The following is a 24,198-nucleotide window of genomic DNA, read 5'->3' on the forward strand; positions in this document are numbered from 1 at the left end:
CTTTTTGCATCATCATTTGATATAGATTCAGTAACTACAATTTAAAGAATGAGAAATATAAAAGAAATGAATAACAGGAGGCAGTAGGCTTTACCTTTACAGAGTTCTCCAGGATTTAATGGCCAAATTAAAATTTGGAACCTGGTAATAAAAACGGATATCCCTTTATTATTTCTTAATGCCGATCAAAAAGCAGAAATTCAATCCATTCAATGAAATCTTAATTATTTCAGTTGCATTTGTGAAGGCGTGAATAATCAGTTTCGCATCAAGATGTAAAGCAACAAAATTTTTTCCTTTCACTTTTTACTTTCTCATAAGGCGAAATATACAAAGAGAAAGAACAATTAAGGACCAGAGCGATATTTTGGAGAGAAAATATATCATTAGGTTTGCAATTAAATAGCTTAAAAATTTCCTAAATGCGTATTTTTAAATGGACGAAGTGGGTTTCCATGCTTCTCGCTTATCCATTCACTCGGCCTTAGTTTTTGACCAGTTTTATTAATTAGATCTTCCTATTAAATCAAGACGCATTAGAATATTATTGCTTTAACTTCACGCTATTTTGTAGGAATATTTTTCATAATGTCTCTACGAAGTTCAGAATATCATCCAGATCTCGTATAATATTTTGTTCTAATAGGATTTATTTATATGTTCTTATATATATGAACACCTTAAATCAAAAACTAAAGAACTAGTTCAATAATGAGATTTGAAAAACTATAGATATTTCATATATTTGTGTGATTTTAATACTCATACTCAAAATACTCATGTGTACTTACTCATTTAAGGTCTCGGTGGATTTTTGATGCTTTTGTCGTTTCATATTTTTGTTTAAATCCTTTAGGTGTTCGTATTTTCTTTTATATTTAATATGATTCGGAATTATGTAATTTTATATTCTCTGCTTTTACTTTGTGATTGTGTTCTCTATGTGTTTCTGATTCATGTACTTTGTAAATAAAGTCATATCTTTTGCGTGGTTACTCTAAATAAATAAATAAATAATTTTATCATCAAGGTTGTCCCTCGGGAGGGGGGGGAGGGTACCTCGAAATGAGGATGAGATGCTTCCGGCATGGTGGTTGGATCTCGCCACCCTGGAGAGTACACAAATAGGTGGGGGATCTGGCTCCTCCCATCGATGACGGGACGTACTTCCTTCAGGGAGGGTTGTACCGGGGCCGGTGATGACCCTTAGAAATGACCCTTAGAACTCAACCACAGTTCCCGCCAGTGTTGCTGTTGCGGCGGTCCGGTCATTCAGCCTTATGGTTTAAATCCACGTGCCTTCGTGGTGGGTCGGAGAGTCAATTGGCTGATTTATCATCAAGATTACCGATCTTCATCCTATTTTTAAACAAATGCGTCAATAGATTGGAGATCTTATAATCTGTCAATTCATTTGCATGTGAATAATTATACTCTAATTTTTACTGAATAAAATTTGGTGCGCGATCATGTTGCTAAAATTATTTATCTGCATCATTTGGTCCGAAGAAACAGAGTTAATGTAAGCATTCAATTTATTTTACTGTCAAACTCCAAAAGTAAATACAGAATATACCATATGGCCTAAATTAGATGAAAGAAAGATTTCGATTTCTTCTTACATTTTTGTCAAATAATTTATTTTAGCTATCTTAATTGGGTTCCATACAATATCATTGTATGGAACCATACAATATATTGTATGGAACCCATACAATATCCATACAATATATTGTCTTGTATTTTCATTAATATTTGAAGTGTGATATTTATTTCAAATTTATTTATGCATTTTGAATATTAATATCGAATTTTTCATTTGCTTTTATAAAAAGATCAATTTTAATATAAATGTAAATTCGGGAAATGTTAGAATCATTCGTTCGTTATTTTTGAAATGCAAATATTTGATTTAGTTTTATTCCTTTACATTTATTTTTTTCATAACTAATAAAACTTTATAATCAGAGTTTCATTTAATGAAAGTTTTCTACAATACAGAATAATATTCTAAAAAGTCATTTCGAAAATATTTATAACTACTTAATTATTTATTACTAGTTATTTTTTTCTTCAAAATGCTTATAGTTATTTTAAATTTTATAAGTATTTCCTGAATATTTAAAATTCACGTAAAAAAAATCCGACGAAGAAATTTTATTTCATAAAAAAAGTGGAATTTCACATTAGGAGCACTTCGAGTGTCGGTAACTTCCTAATTTATAAATGCAGGAACCCATTAAGTCTCTCCTTTTCCAAAAGAGCTACTTTAAGAAACTTCTATGATTGTTTGAAACGCAGACCAGAATAACGATTTCCTTTCGCTTCCAGCTACTTTGGAACAGTTTTCCTTCAGTTTTATGGTTTTTAACGTTGCTGAAGTACGATTCATTACGTTTTATTTCCTTTGCAACATGAAAAATAAAAGTTATGAATGAAACAGCTAGTATTACGTATTTTTTTTTCCTTGAAAAGTCTCGCATGTTTCTAACATATAGTGCTTTTAGAGCTTAACTTCGTCGTTTAGAGAAAAGAATTGAGGATTTTGGAATTCTTCCAACTCAAGTATTATGTCTGAAATTTTTTATAGATCAACTATTTTGATATCAATATTTAAGTCTCTAAAGTGGCGGTTCTCCGATTTGGCGAAGTAGGCAGCTGCCTAGAATGACTCGCGGAAGACGGTCCGGTTCAAAAAGTATTATTAGCCAAATAAATAAAAAGGGGAAAAACAGAAATTCTACATAAAATAAAATAACAAGATAATATTAATACTTTGTAAAGCATAATTGATAAAGTTCCGATAGATTTAATTATGTTACTACAATATCTATAAACACTGAGGGTCTGCGGAAATTATATTACATATAAACTTGATTGATGTGCAGTCATGTGTCGTAATAAATAAAAAATATATTATTATATTTATCTTCAAAAATTTACTAAAATAGAAAAATATCAATATGAATTATTATTAATAATATGAATCACTTAAATGCTTTGTAAGTTGAATATCTATTGAAATATAAAATAAAAGTTAATAGAGATTTTTAAGAAGAAAGTATTCAGCTTAACCATCACGGAGATTCTGGCTCTAAGACTAAGAAAATTTATTGGAGCTTCACCATTACATATCTATATATTCACATGCATAACCAAACATTACGTGACGAAATATAATTATAATTTTACGAATAAACATATATTTTTAATTAATTAAAGCTGAATACAAATTTCAATAATATTAACTCTCATTTTAAACCTCAATAATTCATTAACAAATTTGTAATTACATCTAAACCGAGACTCCGAATATGAGGATAATAAGCTGCATTATAATTAAGCAGGTTCTCGCTCCCCTAGTAAATAAAGCAATGTTTTTGGCTCAAATTACTGGTGAATTCATCCCTTCATTCGAATAGAAGTGTAATTTTTTTGCCTCTATAAGAGTTAGACTGTGACCGTTGAATATGCCTGTTATTTTGTTTGTAGACCTTAAGATTCCCTCCTTAGTTGGTGACTTTCGCTCTCTTGGCGGCTGTAATTCAGAGCTCAATTATATAGTATTGGTTACATTTATATTTCAACAACTGAACTTCTAGACACTTAAATTCATTGCAAATAAAATTTATTATGAAATTAGACAAGCAAATGACAGTTACGTTCGTAAACTAGCGTCTCAATGAACTGGCAGGTTTAGGCAGTATAGAATTATCTAATGGTAAAACCGACCCTTGGAAATTATCTTGTATGTTGTACTAATAGAGAAAGAGACAAGCAGTCAAGCGTTTAACCCTCCGTTAATTAGTTATAAGGACTGATAGATTCATACTAAGGTACAGCCACTGAAATATAATATTTTTCAAACGGTAACTTGCTAAATGATGCACTCCGCAGAATCTTAGTTGCAATCCTTCAAAATGAGTATTGAATATTTCTGACGCGTATCATTTTGTTTCTTCCCTATCCAATATGATGGCCATTTGGAGAGAATCGTAGCCAATGGCAAGTGAGTCTCGAGTTTGTGGACTAAATTATACCGTATTCTTAAGTCTAATAAAAAAAATTGCAACTATTGGATGAGTTCTAAAACGATGAAAAATTGGGATAAAATTGACATAATGAAAGTCTTTCTTATTTATTGCCTTTTTGATTTGTAACTCTCGCATACGCGTGAAAATACAAATAGATTTATATTCATTCCGTTGACGGATACAGATGAAAATCTGACAGTGGTAAAAAAAAAAGTGTTTTTGATTAAACAATATGTGAAATTTCAATCATCTAAACAGTAGCAATTTTTTCAATTACCATATTCATATAAAGATCGATTATAAAATTTTCGTAAACAAATTGTGGAAAAAATATGATAGAAATCTTCAATTTTAGTGTGAGGTCAACATACCAAATTTCATCCAATTATGGCAGAACTCTCTGCTTTCAATATGGTAACTACTAAAGAGAAAGTGGTTTCTGAATAGTAATTATTAAACAGCTAGACGAGAATTAGTGCTTTCAGAATGGTTACGACTAAATTGACAGACAAGAATAAGTGTTTTCAGTATGGTAACTTCCATAGAGAAAGATAAGAATCAATGATTGCAGAATAGTCAATAATAATGAGAGAGAGAGAGAGAGACGAGAACCGTTGTTTTCTATTGGTAATTACTAAACAAGTAGATAAGAACGATTGTTTTCAGTATGTTAACTGCTGAACAAACAGACATAACTCTGCTTTCAGCATGGTAACTCTAAAGAGAAAGAAAAAGCCCTTGTGGCTTCGGGACAATAACTATTAAACAGAGAGACAAGAACTGTTGCTTTTAAATAGCAACTACTAAGCAAGTAAAGGAGAATCAGTGCTCTCAATAAGGTAATTACTAAATGGACAGACGAGAACCGAGCTTTTAACGTAGTAATTGCTAAAGAGAAAGATGAGAATAAATGGTTTCAGGATGGTAACTACTAAACAGAAAAGGAGAATTAGGAGCTTCAAGAATGGTAATTAACAAAGATAGAGACGATAAGGGTTGCTTTCAGATAGTAATTAGTAGCCTGTAGACGAAAATTAGTGTTTTCAATATGGTAACTATAAAACAGAAAAACGAAAACAGTGCTTTCAGCATGGCATAGCCTCACTAACAGACAGACAGAAATCTAAACACAAATTTTTTCCAACTCAGAATATCTAAAATGCGATGATATAACAAGCCTGCTGGTCGAAGTTTTCGAAGCTACATATTTCTCTTTTTATATAATAACACATGAGATTAAATAATCTTATAGATAAGAGCGAATAAAAGCATAAATTGAAAAAGCCCTTGAAAGTACTTAAAACCAATGACATGTTTCTTAGTATCTCATTATTAAATGTACTTCATGCTTCTTATGAAAATAACTTCAAATAATGTGCACAAGAAAAACAACAAGATGTACTTTTATCTGAATCAAATTTATTTTATGCTCTATCTTTGAGAAAGAATAACATTATTCTTCCCTTAGTTGAGGGTTTTCTTTTCCTGGTAAAAAGCAATATCCCTCTACTCTTTTATTGTCTTTTTCTCAAAGCAAATTTTATAAATGAAAAAAAATCCATTTGAAAAATTTTTAAGATTTATTAAACCTTGTACCTGTCAGTTTTATTAAACTCATAATGATTTTTTTTTATCCATTTTATCTGATATTATCAATTTTATCTTCTTAAATAAAAGAAAATCATTATTGCAATTTTTATATTTTCTGAAAAGTAATTACATCGTTCTTATATCAAGCTTATTATTCTAGTGGAGCCTGCTATAAAATATGGATATGCATTTTAAAACCCAAAGACTGAAATGAGTAGTGTTTAAGGAAATAGTTTTTAGAAAATGAAATGTGAAAACTGTTTCTTCTGGATCAAATGATCATAAAATTTGAAGTGATTTTTTTTTCTTTACTCGAGTATAATTAATTTTTTAACTTATTTATGAATATTTAAATACTTTCACTGCAATATTCAAAATATGGTTGCAAACGACATAAAAATATATCAAAATATTATTTTAAGAATCAAAACATAATAAAATTTCAAATTCACTGTCCATTGTTTCCTCATCTAAAATTAATTGCTTCATCAATTTTTGCCAATAAGTATATTAATTATAAAAGTTATAACATTTATATAACACCATGGAAAACTAAATAGAAATACAAGCAGTCTTTGACCACCTACTTGTTAACCCAGCATATTTTCCTTTCTTTTAGGTTATAAATACGAAATACATTTATTTAAAATTTTACCTTGATATTTATTATTTATTATAATTTTTTGATATATAATGATATAATTTTTGATAACATATAACAATATAATTTTTTGATATTATGTTTATTTTGATAATATTTTTGATATAATTTTTTATACATTTTTTGATTAGACTAAATGATATGAATTTGATGAAATCAATCTACTATAAAGCACTGCGTGTGCACATTAAAAAGTGCAAAAATTATCGTTAAAATTCATAATTTAATTAATTTATATAATGTCTGATTATTTCTTATTTATATAATGCCTGGCTATATTAATAACTGATCATGATTTATCAATGATTTTGTGGAATATCTAGTTATATCTTATTCATATAATGCCTGTGTATATTAATAACTGCTTCTGATTTATCAATTATTTTGTAAAATACCTAATTGTTTCTTATTCATATAATATTTGTGTATATTAATAACTGTTCATGATTTTTCAATAAGTATGTGGAATATCTTCGTTATTTCTTATTCATATAATGCATGTGTATATTAATAACTGATCCTGGTTAATCAATTATTTTATGGAATATCTAGTTATTTCATGAAATAACCAAGCGAAAGTGAAAATCTAATCATTTTTAACATGTATAAAGCACAAGTTCGATTTTTGTATACTATTAACCGCATTCCAGGGATTAATCGCCAAATAACATGCTAAGGATGACACGATAGAATCGGTAAAAATGCTAAATTTACGCCAAAATTTAATATTTCGGAACGAGAGCAAACTAGTAGAATGCAAGGCGTTCTCTGGCATGACAATTTTATTAGAGAATATAGCCAAAAAGTTTTTGAAAGACTATTCAAACTTTTTTTTTTAAATTTTGTCACAGAAACTCGGATGCTCCAGTATTTTGAAATATCTGATTAATAATATATGAAATTTAAAATACTGAATGATATTAATTATAAAAAGGCTAATGATGTAATAAGAATAACACAGGATAATAAGGACAAAGTAAAAATTTTAAGTTTTCATTTGTTGAAAAATACTTTTATTGACTCAATAAATGTAAAAAGAATTACTTATTTCATTTACAGCATTTTTCCCCAAGTGGAATTATTTATCTATTTTTAAAAATTAGCTATATAAATACACTAATGAAGGAGCATCCAAACTTCAAGCGCAAAATAACTTTCACCAAGAATCATAGTACAGCGAAAGGGCATTGCACCTGAAAGTCGGAAAATAACATCTGATCAAAGCCGAATTGATAAATGAGTAAGAATTAGAGAAATTCAATTACAAACAATGTAAACAATTCTAATCACTTAGCTTGAGAGGCATCTTATAGTAATCAGAAAATTCCCAGACTGAAGCACCTTAATTGCCTTTGGAATGGGCATGAAAGAAACATTTAGAGTCCCGTGGAAAAGGATGAACTGGCAGTAACTGCTTTTCTGAAAACACTTAGATATAGACTGTGAACTCATTTTAGTTTTCATGTGGGATCTCATTTGCAGATCTTTATTACCCAAGTCATTTGTTCAAGTTACTTAATTTTAATTCATTTATATTACGTAAAAATAATTATGCGAAGAAAAGCAATTTTTTAGCATAAAATATCCAGACATGACACTTTTTTGTATTGAATCTAATATTATCATTAGTTCCATTTAATAATCTATTGATAATAATAGATTCAAGACGGATTCAATATTAGATAATCTATTAATTATCTGATACATTCAGAATCAAATTTTATCATTTTTGAGATCGTTTAAGTTTCTTTGATATAACAATTTTACAATATTTTTAGTATCTTTCTTTAAATACATTTATTCATAAAATTTTTAAAATTATCATATTTATTTTATTTTCTGGTGTTCATGTTTTGACACATTACAGTATGTAAGTTCAGTTTTTATTGCTTCGAATCTGTGTAATACTTGAATACAAAGTATTCAAAATTATTTTCTGACTTGGTTATCATTTTTAATTATGCGTCTATGTAAAAAAAAATCGAATTTACGTTTTTGAATTTTTGCCTAAAGTATATTGAAAAGCAACTATAAAACAAATATATATTAGTAAAAACGCCAAAAGTGCTTTGGAAACTCACAAAAATATAAACATACTCTAATATTTAATGATGCTCTATATTTGCTTTATGACACACACACACATACATTAGTCTTATAGATTACATATCTCCTACCTCACATTTTGTAAAATTTAGGGAAATACGATCTGAACTGCTAAATTAACCTTTTCATGTAAATTCAGTGGATTTGAAGCATGAGGGCAAACACTTGTCTTTAAGACATTGTTCTTAGATTAAAGTGTACTTCAAAATTCAACAAGAATATTTTTTCCATATATTTAAATGCTTCCGTGAGTTTTGTTTTTATCCTTTTTATCTTTTTGTTTTTATGAAAAAAATAAATACGAGTTAAAAGAAAGTATACAATTTGGACATTAAGTCATTATGGGGTGCTCATAAAGATTGTACTTGAAAAACGCATGTGCACCCTAGAAAACAAAACATTAATTAAATAGCAGCACAATAGAATAGTGCTCAGCATTAAACAACTAGAAATTCGTCCAGTGGATGAAAAATGCGAGAAATTCGAAGAACCTTATTAAGGGGTCTCAGGACCGTTAAACTTCAAAATTTTCGAATTTTGGAAAAAAAATATATGTTAGAGGCCTATCTTTCATGAACATTTCGGTACCAAAATTTTAATGATACCATCAACATTTCTAGAATTATTCAGAAAAATTATAACAATACCTATTAAATGTAAACAGAAACACCAGCAACCTGAATGTCAAAAGGCATATAACCGCAGCATTCTTTAATGCATATAAGGAAAAAATAAATTTTTAATTCCAAAGGAAATGGAACAATTGAAGCTAACTAAAGGTGATGCCTACGTTTCTGGGGTTTTTTAATTTGCATAACTTTACTCCAACTTTTTTTTACTATGAAAACAAAAAAACGAAACTTGTGAATAGGATTTCTTAAATCCTGCATATTCTATTTATCTAAAATTTCCTGCGCATGCTCCTCTGTGACTTGTACGTCAATTTTTAGATACATTATTCGTAGAAAAATTTTATTGGAATTTTAATAAGATTTTTCTTAAAATTTCAATTGTATTAATAATTTTATTTAAAAAATATTTTCTTTCAAAAACTTTTACAAAGTAAAAGTTACAATCCAAACTAACTAAAGGTGGTTCTTATGTTTCTAACACTTTTTGATTTACATAACTTCATTCAAATTCTCTTTTTACTATTTTTCAACTTTAACCCTTTCTTAGGCCGTGGGAAGTATGCTTCCCACCAAATTTATTAATCTTTGTATGAAATTATGTAGGTTGGCATAAGTTCTAGCAAATTTTTTTAGTAAGTCAAAAACTTAGATGTTTCAGTTCTTTATCTCAGACAAAATGATGTGTCTTGATTTGTTACTTAATTATTAATTAACCGAATTAATTAATCAAATTAAATTTATCTAATAAGCTAAATGTATCCCTTTTCTCATTCTAATTTCAAGTCTAAAAATATTTGAACATAATATCACTAGAAAAAAATGGCCCTTTAAAGGGTTAACACCATTTTCCTCAAAAAATAATAATAATAATAATAATAATAAAGCTTTCGCGCAGAATATCTCAAAATCTACTTTACCTATTAAACTCAAAGTTCATGCATATGCTCAAAATAAGTTTTAATAAGACTTACACATCAAATTTTAGACAATTATTCTCAGAAATTTTTTTTATGAATTTTAATTAGGTTTCTTTTTTCTAAAAATTATTTTTTTTAAATAATTGTACTTTAAAAATATTTTTCTCCCCAAAATTTTCTCATATACTCCCTACTAAACTTGTCCTACTAGAGATGGCCTTTGTTAACAATAGTTACGAAATATTAACTTTTGGCAAGAGTTTAACATTTTTATTTACTAAGTTTATCATAGCATCTATCGTATTATCCTTGGCGAGTTATTTGGCGATTATTCCATGGTATGTGGTTAATACTATCCAAAAATGGAATTTGTGTTTTAAACATGTTTCTTAACTTATTGAAACACAAAAATTAAATGCAAAAATGCAATCGTAGTTCACAAAATTCCAATCCAAATCTGATATATTTAAGTCATTGCGTTTCTGAATAATCGCGTTTACATGTTTCGAAAAGTACAGACCGACACACAGTCAACCTGTAATTGGATTTGGCTCAAAATTTGACAGATGTCTGCTCTATAGATGATAAATCAATGTACCGAATTTTATCTATCTAGCTTTCTTCTTTTTGTAATTATCATATTAACTTATATTGGAACAGTAATTCGAACTCAAGACTTAAAAAAATCTGCAAATTTAGTATAAAAACCGTAGAAAAAAGTTCCACCTTCAGGCTCAAAGCTTTTTTGAGTTATCTTTGTCACAGGCACACAGACAGACGGTTGGACATTTCTAAAAATACGTTTCCCAAACTCAGGAAGGTCTTAAGCATAAAGATTCGTCAAAATCTCGAGTTCGAATTTTTGGACGATATGAGAAAGTAAACGAAACTGCTGTAAGAGAAATCAAAATCAATTCAAACAAAACGAACTCTTCAATAACCTTCAACCGCCATCCATCATATTCCTTAAATTAGCATCCGAATAGAGAAACCAAAAATAGACCGGCATCGTCTTATCAATTCTTGCAGGTAAACAAACCCAACTGATATCAGCGCACGAACTCGGTAAGTGATAAAGCAGCTTTAATTAAATCTTTAATTAATCATGCCAAGTAACATATGCATGCGTGTAGCATTTCTGAATGGAGCAGTGACTGATAATTAGTTAATTATCAGAGATTAAACTTTGACGTGACTTACCTGGGATATTTTCTCCTCCACTGCCTTTTCAAGAGGAGTTAATGGGTTTCTGCAGTAGAATAAGAGGGAAAAATGGGGGAAAATTCCACGACGAATTACCTACAAAAGGGGCCGATAACCTCAGACTTAGTAATTCGGTTGCCTGTTTCTGGCGTTTCGCATTTAAGGGTTTAATTTAAGCCCCCTGAATTGGCTGTAATAAGGATCCTGGCGGCACAGATTTATGTTTTTTTGAGGAATCTTTAGATGAAATGATGAATTTTATGCATTGAGATTGTATGTCATTGTAGCTTAATTGAATATGGAGCTAGTTAAATGGAGTTAATTGGTTTGTATAATTTTATAGAAAGATTTAAATTGGGAACTAATTAATTGGTATATAATACTGGGAACTATCCAATTATTTATTTTATTGTTATTTTTAAAACATATTAGATATAAATTAGTTGGACTATCAAAATTATTTTTGGAGTATTTATTATCCTTCTAAAGGAGAAAGTGCAGGAGAAAGGACACCACTTTTGGTTTGGTTTAGTTTAGTTATATTAACGGCCCGTTTGAACCAGCACTAGGGCTATTTTGGGACGGACCTCGTAATTTTGAACCTCGGTCCGATGACAAGGACGACACCTGAGCTGGCACCCCCCTCTCCACACCAGCGGGAGGACGTTTGGTCATGACGGATTTAACGTGCAACAGACCCTCTTACACAACGGTTCTTCGGTGGAATCGGGTCACGAACCTGAAACCCGCCGGTTTCGAAGCCGAGACCTTACCACCAGGCCACCGCGGCCCTAGAAAGGAGATCACAAGATGATGATATAGAATATGTTGAAGAAAATTTACTACAATACTCCAGTTATTTAACTACTCTTCAATAAGCCAAGAAAAATAAATTTTTATTTTGTTATATTTATTCAATTTCTGAATATACAAAAATGAAACAATCAGCCGTTGTAATCTCTCTGAAACTATCTTTCATATTCTTTAATAACCAGCTGTAGAAATCTCCCCAAAACCTTCTCACATTATCTCTAATAAACTTATCTTGCCATATAAGGTTTTGTATGATATTGGCATACAATAGTTACGAAATGTTAACATTTGGAGTGAATTTAGCATTTTTACTGAATATATCGTGTCATCCTTGGCGAGTTATTTGTTTTTTACTCCTTTCCATGCGGTTAATAGTATCCAAACATCGAGCTTCTGCTTTAAACACGTTTTCCTCAATCGATTGAAACAAAGATTTGGCACAAAACTGCCATTGTAGTCACAAAATCCCATCACTAATTTGATATATTTAAGTCACTGCGGTTTTGAATTGTTGTATTATCAAATCCTTTGTTGGTTTTATCTCAAACTTTGGCAGGTGTCTACGCTACAGATGTTAAATCTGTGTACCGAGTCTTATCTATCTAGTTCTCTTCGTTTTGTAGTTAAAATGCGTATTTCGAATACAGGGAGGTCTTAGACGTGAAGATTTACAGATCGAAAGTTGTCAGCCTTTCGAAAGATTTGCGCCACCATTCAAAAGAAATGTACACTTTAAGTGCTATAAACTGATAGAAATTTAATTTATCCAAGTCTTTGTGCTTTTGAGTTATCACGTTTAAGTTTGTACGAACTACAGACTTACAGACGGTCAATCCTTCAACAGATTTGATAGAAATATACATTTTAGATGATAAATCTATATGCAAACATTTATCCGCGAACGAGCAGCCAGATATACAAGATATTAATACGGAACTTTCTCTTGTAAGTCCGTAAAATTAACAGGTGTATGGAGACGCACAGTCAACAGGCTTCAGTAACAAACGACGACTTAATTTACACGAAGTCACTGATACGCAGCCAAATTCACAGCCGAGACGCACACAAACAATACACAGCAGCACTTCCCACAAACTACAGTACGCAATAGCACAACAATGATAAGCTGCTCGAAGCACTCAGGGAGAGAGCTCTTTCAACTATTAACCAGAGTTGAACTCAAAACACTGCCTCCAGCTCGGTTACACGGCCTTTTATAATTCCTGAAGAGAAGGTTCTCGAACAGTCAAGAATATCTCGGTTCCTAGTGGCTCTATCGCCAAAATTCTGGAAGATTCCAGTATTATCTATTTTGTCACCAAAGTCGCCAAATTCGACGCCCAGTCGTCAAATGGTCGCTAAGTTAGTCCTGGGATTACTAATTCGGCATCCAATCAGCATCCAACAGAGCTGATCGTAAAACAGTCTTCCCAGTGATTTAACTAACCGCGCTGGGAAGCAACACTACAGATTTGTAACAATATTTCGGAAATATTTCGTTCAATATTTATTAGAAAACTAACTATTTGGTGTAAAGATGACACGCCAAATTCCATCCTCCAAGCTTGAAACAATTATGCATTATGACCTACACCGACAATCAGATAATGCAATTTTAAAAATATGTTTTTCGATCTCGGGACTGTCTAAAATGCAGAGATTCGATAACATGTAGAGTTCGAATTTTTTTGCTTACAAGAAAGTAGAAACATATGAAAAAATTTAGCATATAATTTTTCACCAGAATTATAGATACGGATTAAATTTTGGGCCATCTAATCAAAGAAAAAATTTCAAAATGACTACCTCTTCTCTTCTATGTCTATCTAAGCTCAATGTGTGTGTGTGTGTGTGTGTGTGTGTGTGTGTGTGTGTGTGTGTGTGTGTGTGTGTGTGTGTGTGTGTGTGTGTGTGTGTGTGTGTGTGTGTGTGTGTGTCGCTCTACAGGCAGACTCCTCGACCTACAACTTCCAAATTTGGTTCGTGTATACCTTGGGAGGCGGGAATGTGCACCTCGGAGCGATTTTTTCGAATTTTTAATTGGAATTTTAATAAATTAAAAAAAGAAGTGAAATTTTCGCTGGTATTTTTTTGTTATAACTTCCGAAAATATTACAGGACAATCCTGGTTTTTACATTGTATTGACGATCAAAAAATATATATATTATGCTACTAATGTTTTAATCGACAAACTTAATTTCTATTTTAATGATTTTTTTTAAAAATAATTCAATTATAATTTTCAACAATTTATTTCTTTCAAAATAAAATAAAAATTTAAGCTGCACAAGCACGTTGCACGTTAATGGCGAGAAATTAACTTTTATCAACGCGTTGCCATCATATTGACAAAAACTGAAATAAAAAAATAAGTTAACTATCATTCCAAATTAAATATGTAAAAATATAATATTTAGCACTTGTCTGTTCTAAAATTAAATAAATATGAAACTTGATTTTTTTTTAAAAAGTAAATGCAATAAAACTTTCTTTGATTTTTCACAATATCTATATTAATTCGATTAAACAGGTTTATTTAAGTCAAATATAGTTTAATATGCATAAGATATCTACTCTGATTGGAGCCCAACAGCTAATTTGTAAGCCTTCAATAATAGACACACAACTGTTAACAAATGGTCTAAATGAAATAAATAATTATATTTTATGTAAATGGAGCCAATAAGTGCTGATGAATTACGAATTTTAAATATTTACACATATATACTCCACTTTGTTACACATATATCCTCAACTTCAAGAATATCATATTGAATAAGATATTCTTGAGACGCTAATATTTTAAATAAAAAGAGTTGCACTCCACTCAACTAAATCAATCACTAAAGGTGACCAATTTATGAAAATTTCGATATCACTATTCTATAAAGAAAGGTGATTTTAGATCACTTCATAGACCGTCTCAAAAAAGCCAATCATCTCCCAGAGTTTCTCAAGAGTGATTGGCCCAGAATATGAAAATGTTGATTATTCTAATATTGTAATATTCAAAACTTAATAATTCGGTCAGATTTGAACGCAGAAAATAGAACATTCATTTATTTATTTAAAAGTTGGAGAGACAAGAATATTTTGCAGAATATGATTCCTTAAGACCAAATGACTGTTTAAAATTTAAACTTCATAATTTTTTGTTATATTATTTTTTCGTTTTATAAATATATATTATTATTGACAACGTTTATATCCTTTTAAAAATAAAATTTAAAACTGAATTTTTCATTGAATCAGTGTAATTTTTGTTGAATAATTCTTTGAGATATGAAAATTACTCTGTAGTGCACACAAGATTTCAATGCCGAACGACTATGTTTTCAGTTCTCATATTTTTTAATACATGCTAGGATTCCCTAAAATACGTTTTTATATTAATTGTAGTTTCATTATTCCCATTTTAATTTAAAATTCAATTTTACGGGTGCTAATAGAAAAGTAGAGAGATACGTGTAATACAATAAGCAGAACGGTTTAAGGCCTACTTAATAGTATAAGTAAATAATATGACAATCAAAATTTGAATCTTAAACATATCTTGCTGCAAAACCTATTATGAGAACAAGTAACATAAAGTATTATTAGCTGAAAGCTTTAGCGAGAATTAATACTGGCGCATTGGCTGGTCGCCAAAGGAGGCTAGTATCTGATAAAGCTAACCACAAAACAACCGCGCTATAGAAGTGCATAAAAAATATGTAGAAGCTGTTCTTGTTGGTTTAAATTTGGGATTGTATTTGTTTGTAATATCATATATCATTGCAAACTAGGTTAAACTTTAAACGAACAATTACTCAATCTTCTGTGATCGAATTTTATTTTACTGACAGAAACACGAAATTTGACAAACCCCATTTCTAACCGAGCTAAATCAATTAATATTCCATTCACTTAAGAAGGATCGTGACAGGCCATTACTTACTTTTTTCTTCGAATATGTGCAACGAATAATGGGGGAATAGCTTAATGGCTTTTCGTACATCATCTTTTTGAAAGAGATAAATTTCTTTTCTTCTTTTTATTAACTCAAAAAAAAATTTCAATTAAAAGAGGAGAGGAAAAAGATATTGTTAAGAAGATAAGTCGTCAAGAATATTTTTAGACAGATTTCTTCAATTAGTGGATTAATGACTTGGGATCTAGTCCTGATATAAAAGATTGCATATTTAGTCGTTCTTTTGTGTTTTACATTTAAAATTTAAATGATTTCTTTGCTGTTAATCCACTTATGACTTCTTTTAGAAATTATTCTGAATTTTCTTTTTTTTCTGATCCTTTATAACTAATTTAAGGCACTTTATAAAGATGCACAGTCGTATCTTGGTAAACAGAAAGCAAAGAAAAAGAACATTTTGTTTCCTGTAATATGTTCTATATGCTTTCAATGATTAAAATATGCTAGCATGTTCATTTAGCTCATGAGTAAATGTGGAGATGGGAATCCATTATTCTATGTCTTTCTTAATCCTTAACTGGGGAGGTAAAATTTTAGGACTTAACTGGAGAGGTGCGGGCTACGAGACCGCATTTCATTTACACTGAAATTAAATTTTCTAATGAATGTATTAGTATGAAAAACTGCCAATATATTTTGCAGATATTTTTCTTGATATATAGATATGTTTTAGAAATTTTTCAAAATACATTATGATTGAAAAAAGTAAATACGTTGAAACATACATTTTCTTCTAAAATTACATGTTACAATAAATAACATTCTTGAAAAAACATTATTTTTTACTCTTTAAATAATTTATTTTTACAGTATATGAAGGTATATAGAAGACAATATAACGTAAAATTCAACAGTTATATGAAAAATAAAAAAAATTGACAATGGGTAAAGTTGGCCCTTTTTTATCGGCTTGTGTGACTTTCAAAGCACGATTTTCTAGGGCATTTTTAACGTACAGGTTAAGAACTAGTACAAAAATCAACCTATAAATTCTGTATATATGTTTCTTGGAATATTAATATATTTTATAAATTTTTCAAAATACATTATCATTAGAAAAATTATTTATGTTTGAACATACATATCAGAATCAGTTGAATGCGAACTTTCACCTAAAAGCTCTTCTGTACAATTATCCTTATCACTAAAATCACTTTCTGCTTCATTTAAGTGTCTGGAGCACTGCTTCATAACATGATCAGTAAATTGGATGATATTTCGGGACCCAAGTTTTAGCGCCATCTGCTAAGCCTTGTTTATCACTGGGACATTAACAGGGAGGTGCGGTCTTAGAGACCGCGCTCGAAGAAGTAACTGAATTATTTTTAAAAGCATCCTCTGAAATCGGTTGAAAAAATGCTCGTGTATTGAGGGTCACAAAACAGGAAGCTACAGGGTCAATCCATTCAACTGAGCTAAAAATAGAATAGGGGTGACCAAAAATCTATCGTTAGCGTCTCACAGACCGCACGTCCCCAGTTAAGGGTTAAACCCACAGCCACCAAAAGCGAGTCAAAGCTCTGGAACAAAGTACTAGCAAAACAAATACTCCAAGAATATAACAAAGAAGATGAGTCGTTAAGAATATGAATAGGAAAGCAAATATCTAAAAATATTTAATTAGCAAAATTTTAATAGCAACAGCCATTTGATAATATCATTTGACTTTCTATATAGCCGTAAATGGATTGAAACCTGGTCATCCTGAAACTTACCCTTCCATTGCCAATAACTGCGGGTTTCAGTCAGATTTAAGGGATCAGGAAGTTCAATCGCATAATTTTTAATAATATTTTTGTTATTGAAATAATATTTTTGGGAGTTATTGCGAGAAGACAAAACCAAATGTCGTTTAATTTTTAATTAACCCACATTTGATTACCATTTACCATTTGATTACCATTTAGTAATTTCATGGAATTGGAATTTAGATAATATATTCTAGCTCCATAAAATCGCTCTGAGATGTCCATTTTCATTCTCTAAGCATATTTGTACCAAATGTTTAGATTTAGTGCCAAACACACGCATTTACTTTCTCCTTTATTAATAATATCTATAAAATGGCAAGATCCAACATATTAATTTGCCTTTCATTTTCCAGAGATGCTCTGACAGCAAGGTATCCAATAAAGACAAGTACACAACCTTTGCTCGGACGTTACCACCCAGTTCTAAAGTGTCCAAGTCTCTGATATCTTTGTTGAAGCACTTCAAGTGGGAACGTCTGATGTTGTTGGTGGCGAACGACACGTCCAACAAGCAAATAGCCGAAGCTCTCAGCACCTTGGCTGTGAAACACGACATCAACATTGTAGAAACTTTCTTTTTGCCTGGAGATTATCTCACCAAAGACAATACTACCCTCAAGAAAATAATTCTGGACACTTATCAGAGAACAAGAGGTGAGTCTTTTGATCCATTGTTTGAAATCTATGCTATTGTTTTTGCGCATCCCCAAGGACATGAAAGCTATATCAAGTCTATGAAATTGTGCACCCTGAAGAAGTCCAATACTAACAATGGATTGAAAAGGAGAGATCCAGAAAAATAAAAATGTAATAAGCTTAAGGCTCTTCCCTAAAATACTTGGGGCAGACTAAAAACGCTTAGAACACTCAGAATATTACATAGTTCTAAGGTGCCTACTGAAAAAGCGATCAAGAGTAGTCAGAGCCTGCCTATTACAATCAAGAAACAAACACACACACACACACACACACACACACACGCCTACTATTTTTATACCAGTGCTGTACTGGTGGGACAAGCCAAATGGTTTTATTTTGGCTTTCAGCTCTCGAGAAATTTTCCATGTAGGTAACAGTTTCAGTAGGCACGGAGGCATCACTAGCTCCCGCTTTTGACAGAGTGTCCCCAGTCTCATTACCCTCAATGTCAAGAAATCTAAGTAACAACTTTAGGAAGAACTCCAAATTCCACACAATTTCACCGTACAGATATAAACATTGAATCCCAACTTCTGCAATTTCTTTTAACTCTATGAGCATTAAAAGCACCAAACTCCCGTTTAACAAAACTATGTCGAACTCTCAAGACGGCTGGATATCATAGAGAAATGTTATACTCTTTTTATTCAGTAGGATTGATTGAATACCTTTGGCGTGTGCTTTGTTAGAGATAGACTCTCCAGATGGGTTTGGAAGATAGGGAAGTTTTCTGAAAAACATCTGAAGTTTTTTGAAACACTTTTTATAGCAATATAAAATGAAAATGTTGATTATTCGATATGTAAACTAGGCACATACATCATTTGTAAAAGCAAAATAATTTTATACTTAATGGTAACATTTAGAAATATATTTTGCATGTGTCTCAGAATGTGAGACCTAAATTGAAATGCTACAAATGACCCCTTGTAAGAAAGATACTGTGTATGATGAATCCGATTTGATGAAGTGCCCTTAGATAATGCTATGTCCAAGTTTCGGGAAAGGGATTTCGCATTATATGTTATCCTTAAAAAATCTTCTATGAAGCTTTAAAAACTAAAATTTAATGTGTCTCTTAAACATTCAGTAACTGCTTCACTTTGCTATTTACCTTAGTAAGCAGCTTTCTATTTGGCATGGAGGATTTGGTATCATTGGCAAAATGAAGAGGCAAAGTAAAGTAGAAATCTTTCAGACTATCTAACTCGGAATCTTTTAGTTGTCTGCTTTATCTATTATCATCATGGTTTTACCGCCTCCATTAACACCCATAACAGTATGTTCAAAGGTATGTAGACTCTTAGAATGAGAGACAGAAACTAGGTTATAAATCAAAAAATTCTAAGTACAAGAAGATATCTCAAAGAGAATTACTCCCGCTGATTTATATTCATAAAAAAATCATATATATAGAAAGTTAATATTTCAAAAGTTGGATCATAATCTATAGATTTTACAAAACTTTCCCTTCATTTACTTTCGAACATGTCTTTCTTCCAATTTCACTCTCAAGAAAAATATTCCTTTAAAATGAATGCTCCCCTTCTTTTAATTATCACCACGGACAATGAGGTATTTTCCACGATATTCATTAAAAGAAAAAAAAATCGCCTCTAATGATGTAAGATAATCTTATCTTGAGGCTAAGCTGCAATTTTGCTCAGTGATATAAGAAACCCGCATTGTCTGCCGGAAACACGTCATTGCCTGTCTTGCAGCTAATTAGAGGCAGATTTAGTTTCGGGGCTCAGACATTCTTAACCGACAGGTAATCAAATCTCACATAAGGGCATTTAATATCAGTTTTCTAAGGAAAAATTTATCAGGTGATAAAAAATTTTATGTAGGGTAATATCCATTTGCGTGAATCGTGTTATTAATTATTACATTAATAGAATCGTAATTTCTTAAATTGTATTTGGGAATTAATGTACCAAGGATTGAAGAGAATATTTAAATGGTAATACTATTTGTAGATATAGTAGAAATGCATAAATTGATTACGTATACAGTCTGACTGTTCTCATTTTTTAATGTAATAATTCTTATAAGCTGGCTTACTAATTGCAAATTTCATGATGTGACATGCATAATGAAAAATAATTTAAATTGTTCTATAGGACAAACAATTCTACCTAATTTACCAAATTTAGCAGATAGCTTCTTTTTGGAAGGTAGTGGTTCATTAAAAAAGAGATTTCAAAATTCCTATAATTATATTTGGCATATTAATTGTAAATTATATGTAATATGCATAATGAAAATAACTTAAATTGTTCCATAAGACAAATAATTCTACCTAATTTACCAAATTTAGTAAATAGCTTCTTTTTGGAAGGTAGTGGTTCATTAAAAAAGAGATTGCAAAATTCCTATATATATATTTGGCATATTAATTGTAAATTATATGTAATATGCATAATGAAAATAATTTAAATTGTTCTATAAGACAAATAATTCTACCTAATTTACCAAATTTAGTAAATAGCTTCTTTTTGGAAGGTAGTGGTTCATTAAAAATGAGATTGCAAAATTCCTATATATATATTTGGCATATTAATTGTAAATTATATGTAATATGCATAATGAAAATAATTTAAATTGTTCTATAAGACAAATAATTCTACCTAATTTACCAAATTTAGTAAATAGCTTCTTTTTGGAAGGTAGTGGTTCATTAAAAAAGAGATTGCAAAATTCCTATATATATATTTGGCATATTAATTGTAAATTATATGTAATATGCATAATGAAAATAATTTAAATTGTTCTATAAGACAAATAATTCTACCTAATTTACCAAATTTAGTAAATAGCTTCTTTTTGGAAGGTAGTGGTTCTTTAAAAAAGAGATTGCAAAATTCCTATATATATATTTGGCATATTAATTGTAAATTATATGTAATATGCATAATGAAAATAATTTAAATTGTTCTATAAGACAAATAATTCTACCTAATTTACCAAATTTAGTAAATAGCTTCTTTTTGGAAGGTAGTGGTTCATTAAAAAAGAGATTGCAAAATTCCTATATATATATTTGGCATATTAATTGTAAATTATATGTAATATGCATAATGAAAAATAATTTAAATTTATAGGGTAAACAATAATGCCTAATTTACCAAATTTGGCAGATAATTTCTGTTTGAATGGTAGTGGTTCATTAAAAAAGTTTTAAAAATTTTAAAAACCATATGCTGGTATATTAACTGTAAATTTCAAGTTTAGATATGCATAAGGAAAAATAATTGAAATTGCTCTATAGAAATCTACTCAACATATAAAATATAAACCGAATCTTTTTACATTTTCAATTATTAATAGCAACATTGAAAACTATTTGAATGTTGACAATGAAATATATTGTTGTAAAATACTTTTAAAATAACTTTTTTTAAAAAATTAGTTGAAAACTGAAAAAATAATTATAAAAAAATCAATATCATTAAAATAATAATTTTTTAAATTTAAAATATAAAATTGCAAAATCACTTTTGTCAGAATGTCAGATGTAAAAATGATTTTTTTGCAGTAATGTTTTTGAAAATTATCGTGGAAAAAGCCAAAATGTTACTCAATTTTCAATTACTTAAAATTTTAAAGAAATCGCTCTGCAGTACACATTCTAACCTTCCAATACATATGTATATGTACAAAATGAGATAGCTCTAGGTCTGGAGAGCGCTAACACATAGGTACATTTCAGCGCTATCACCAGATTAGTTGCAAGATATCATGGAATCTTGAAATCAGTGTTTTTTCATACTAAAACCAGATGGCGCTACTTGCATGGTATCAAAATGCAATTCAGTTTAACTGACATGCTAATTAACTTTTGAAAATACTGAATATCTACATTATCAATAAATTCAATACATCTGTATTGAGAATACACAAATATACGTCATTTCAAAATTCTTGTACGAGCAAGTAATGGAAAAATAGATTGCTAAAACTTTCATAAATTTACATTAAATTTTATAATCTTGAGAAAACAAAGAAAATTTTAAAACTCTTCCCAAAGGAGCATTAAATTTGACAACACCTGCGAATAACATTTTTTTACTAGCTACAGAACATGCTAATTATGTTATATAAATTGTTAAAATGCCAATGAATAATATTTGATTCGTATCTATAATAATATCTACAAATAACATTTCACCTGTAAGTATCTATAAATAAATTTTCAGCAGTATATACTCCCCCTGAAAATAATGCTTTATGTATGTGCAGTACCTGTAAATGCTGCATATTCATAAATGCGAAGTCCTCAAACAGATGTTTTTATGAATATATACCAAATGATTAAAATTAAAATATTCTTTTTCACTGTGCCGTAAAGAGTTTTCATGGTCCTTGAAAATTCTTGAAATCTTGAACTGTATTTTGATGTAAACGTTTCGCGAAAACTGCTTGATTTTGGGTTCTGGAAAAGTCTTTGAAAAATAAGCGAAATTCGTATCTGAATTTTCATATATGGACGCAAGATAGATGAGCTGTCTAGAGTATAGTTGTTAGCCTATTCATAGCATATATCATATCCTATTCATACTAGTTTTAATGCTCTATTCATAGCATAGTTCATAATCTGTTTCCAAGCATTTTAATAACCCTTTCATAATATTTTTTCTTACTTTATTCATAACATATTCTCTAGTCTTTTCAGAACACATTCCATAAAGCGTTTCATAGTCTGCTCGTAAAATATTTCATAATCCTTTCATAATATATTTCATAATTTATTATTATAAATCTTAAATATTCTTGTGAAGAATTTCCTTCAGATTCTGCAACATAGGGCGTTTCTAAGATGGAATGAAAATTTATTTAAAATATTAGATTGTTGAAAATTAACTCCTGAAAATATAAAAATTTCGAACGATTATTCGAAAATATATCGATTCGAACGATTATAACGACGATTAAAAATTTCGAACGAAACGATAAAAATTTCGAACGATTACCTTAAAAAAACGACTGTAAATAGTTAAAAAACATGAAATGTGTCCAATTAAATAAAAGCGTATAATTCAATTGTCATCATAAAATAATTAAGCAACAATCTTTTTGCATATTAAATAATATAGGACTGCTATAATGGTTAATTTAATAAAATCTATACATTATTTAAATTAATGTATGCAGCATATTGCAATTCGCTGATAGATTCCTAATAGATGAATAGAATTCATAATAGAGATAGACAGAATATATCCTATGTGAATAAGATGCTTCTAGTATGGTGGTTAGTTCTCGCTTATTGAACGAGGGAGGAAATATGTGGTGATGTTGAATTGCCAACAATTAAATAAAAGAAATAGACTTACTGGAGGGGATGTACTATGGTCTGTGATGGCCATTAGAATTCCACTTCAATTCCTGCCTTCTTACTATCGTGGCGATGGTTATTCAGGATTCTCAGTATGCCTGGGCAAGGCAGGGATACTTCGATGTCGTTATTCATTTATATCTCCAATTGCTTGCATGCAGTAATTTTACATTAAAGAAAACAGAAGATTATTTTTGGTTACAGAAATCATTTTATAAAAGTCTGCCGTTCCCTACTTATAAAAGTGTATCGTCAGTTAAAAATCGAACCTTCCATCAAATCTTAGTAAAATATAGATAATTATATTTGAAAAACACATTTAAAATAGTTCATAACTCAAGTCATACAAAGGAAGCAAAGTGTTTTAGAGATTTAAACGTTTTGAAGCAGTTTCCTAGTTTATCTACATTGCAAAATGAGAATTCGTTATAAACTTCTTACTGAGTAAAATTGCTTTCTATTCACGATTGAGTTACAAGATTA

The 24,198-nt window shown here is 29.9% G+C and overlaps 1 protein-coding gene across 1 annotated transcript in view; it reads left to right on the forward strand.

Moving 5' to 3' along the window:
* The window catches only part of LOC129972272 (guanylate cyclase 32E-like), a 411,705-nt gene that overhangs the window by 299,854 nt on the left and 87,653 nt on the right, over nt 1-24,198 (forward strand). Inside the window, exon 4 of the mRNA XM_056086350.1 lies at nt 18,032-18,332. Within this exon, the coding sequence (XP_055942325.1) occupies nt 18,032-18,332 (301 nt within the window). The remainder of the gene's footprint in view (nt 1-18,031; nt 18,333-24,198) is intronic.

Source organism: Argiope bruennichi, chromosome 6 (genome assembly GCF_947563725.1).
Source record: "Argiope bruennichi chromosome 6, qqArgBrue1.1, whole genome shotgun sequence".
Taxonomy (NCBI): Eukaryota; Metazoa; Arthropoda; class Arachnida; order Araneae; family Araneidae; genus Argiope; species Argiope bruennichi.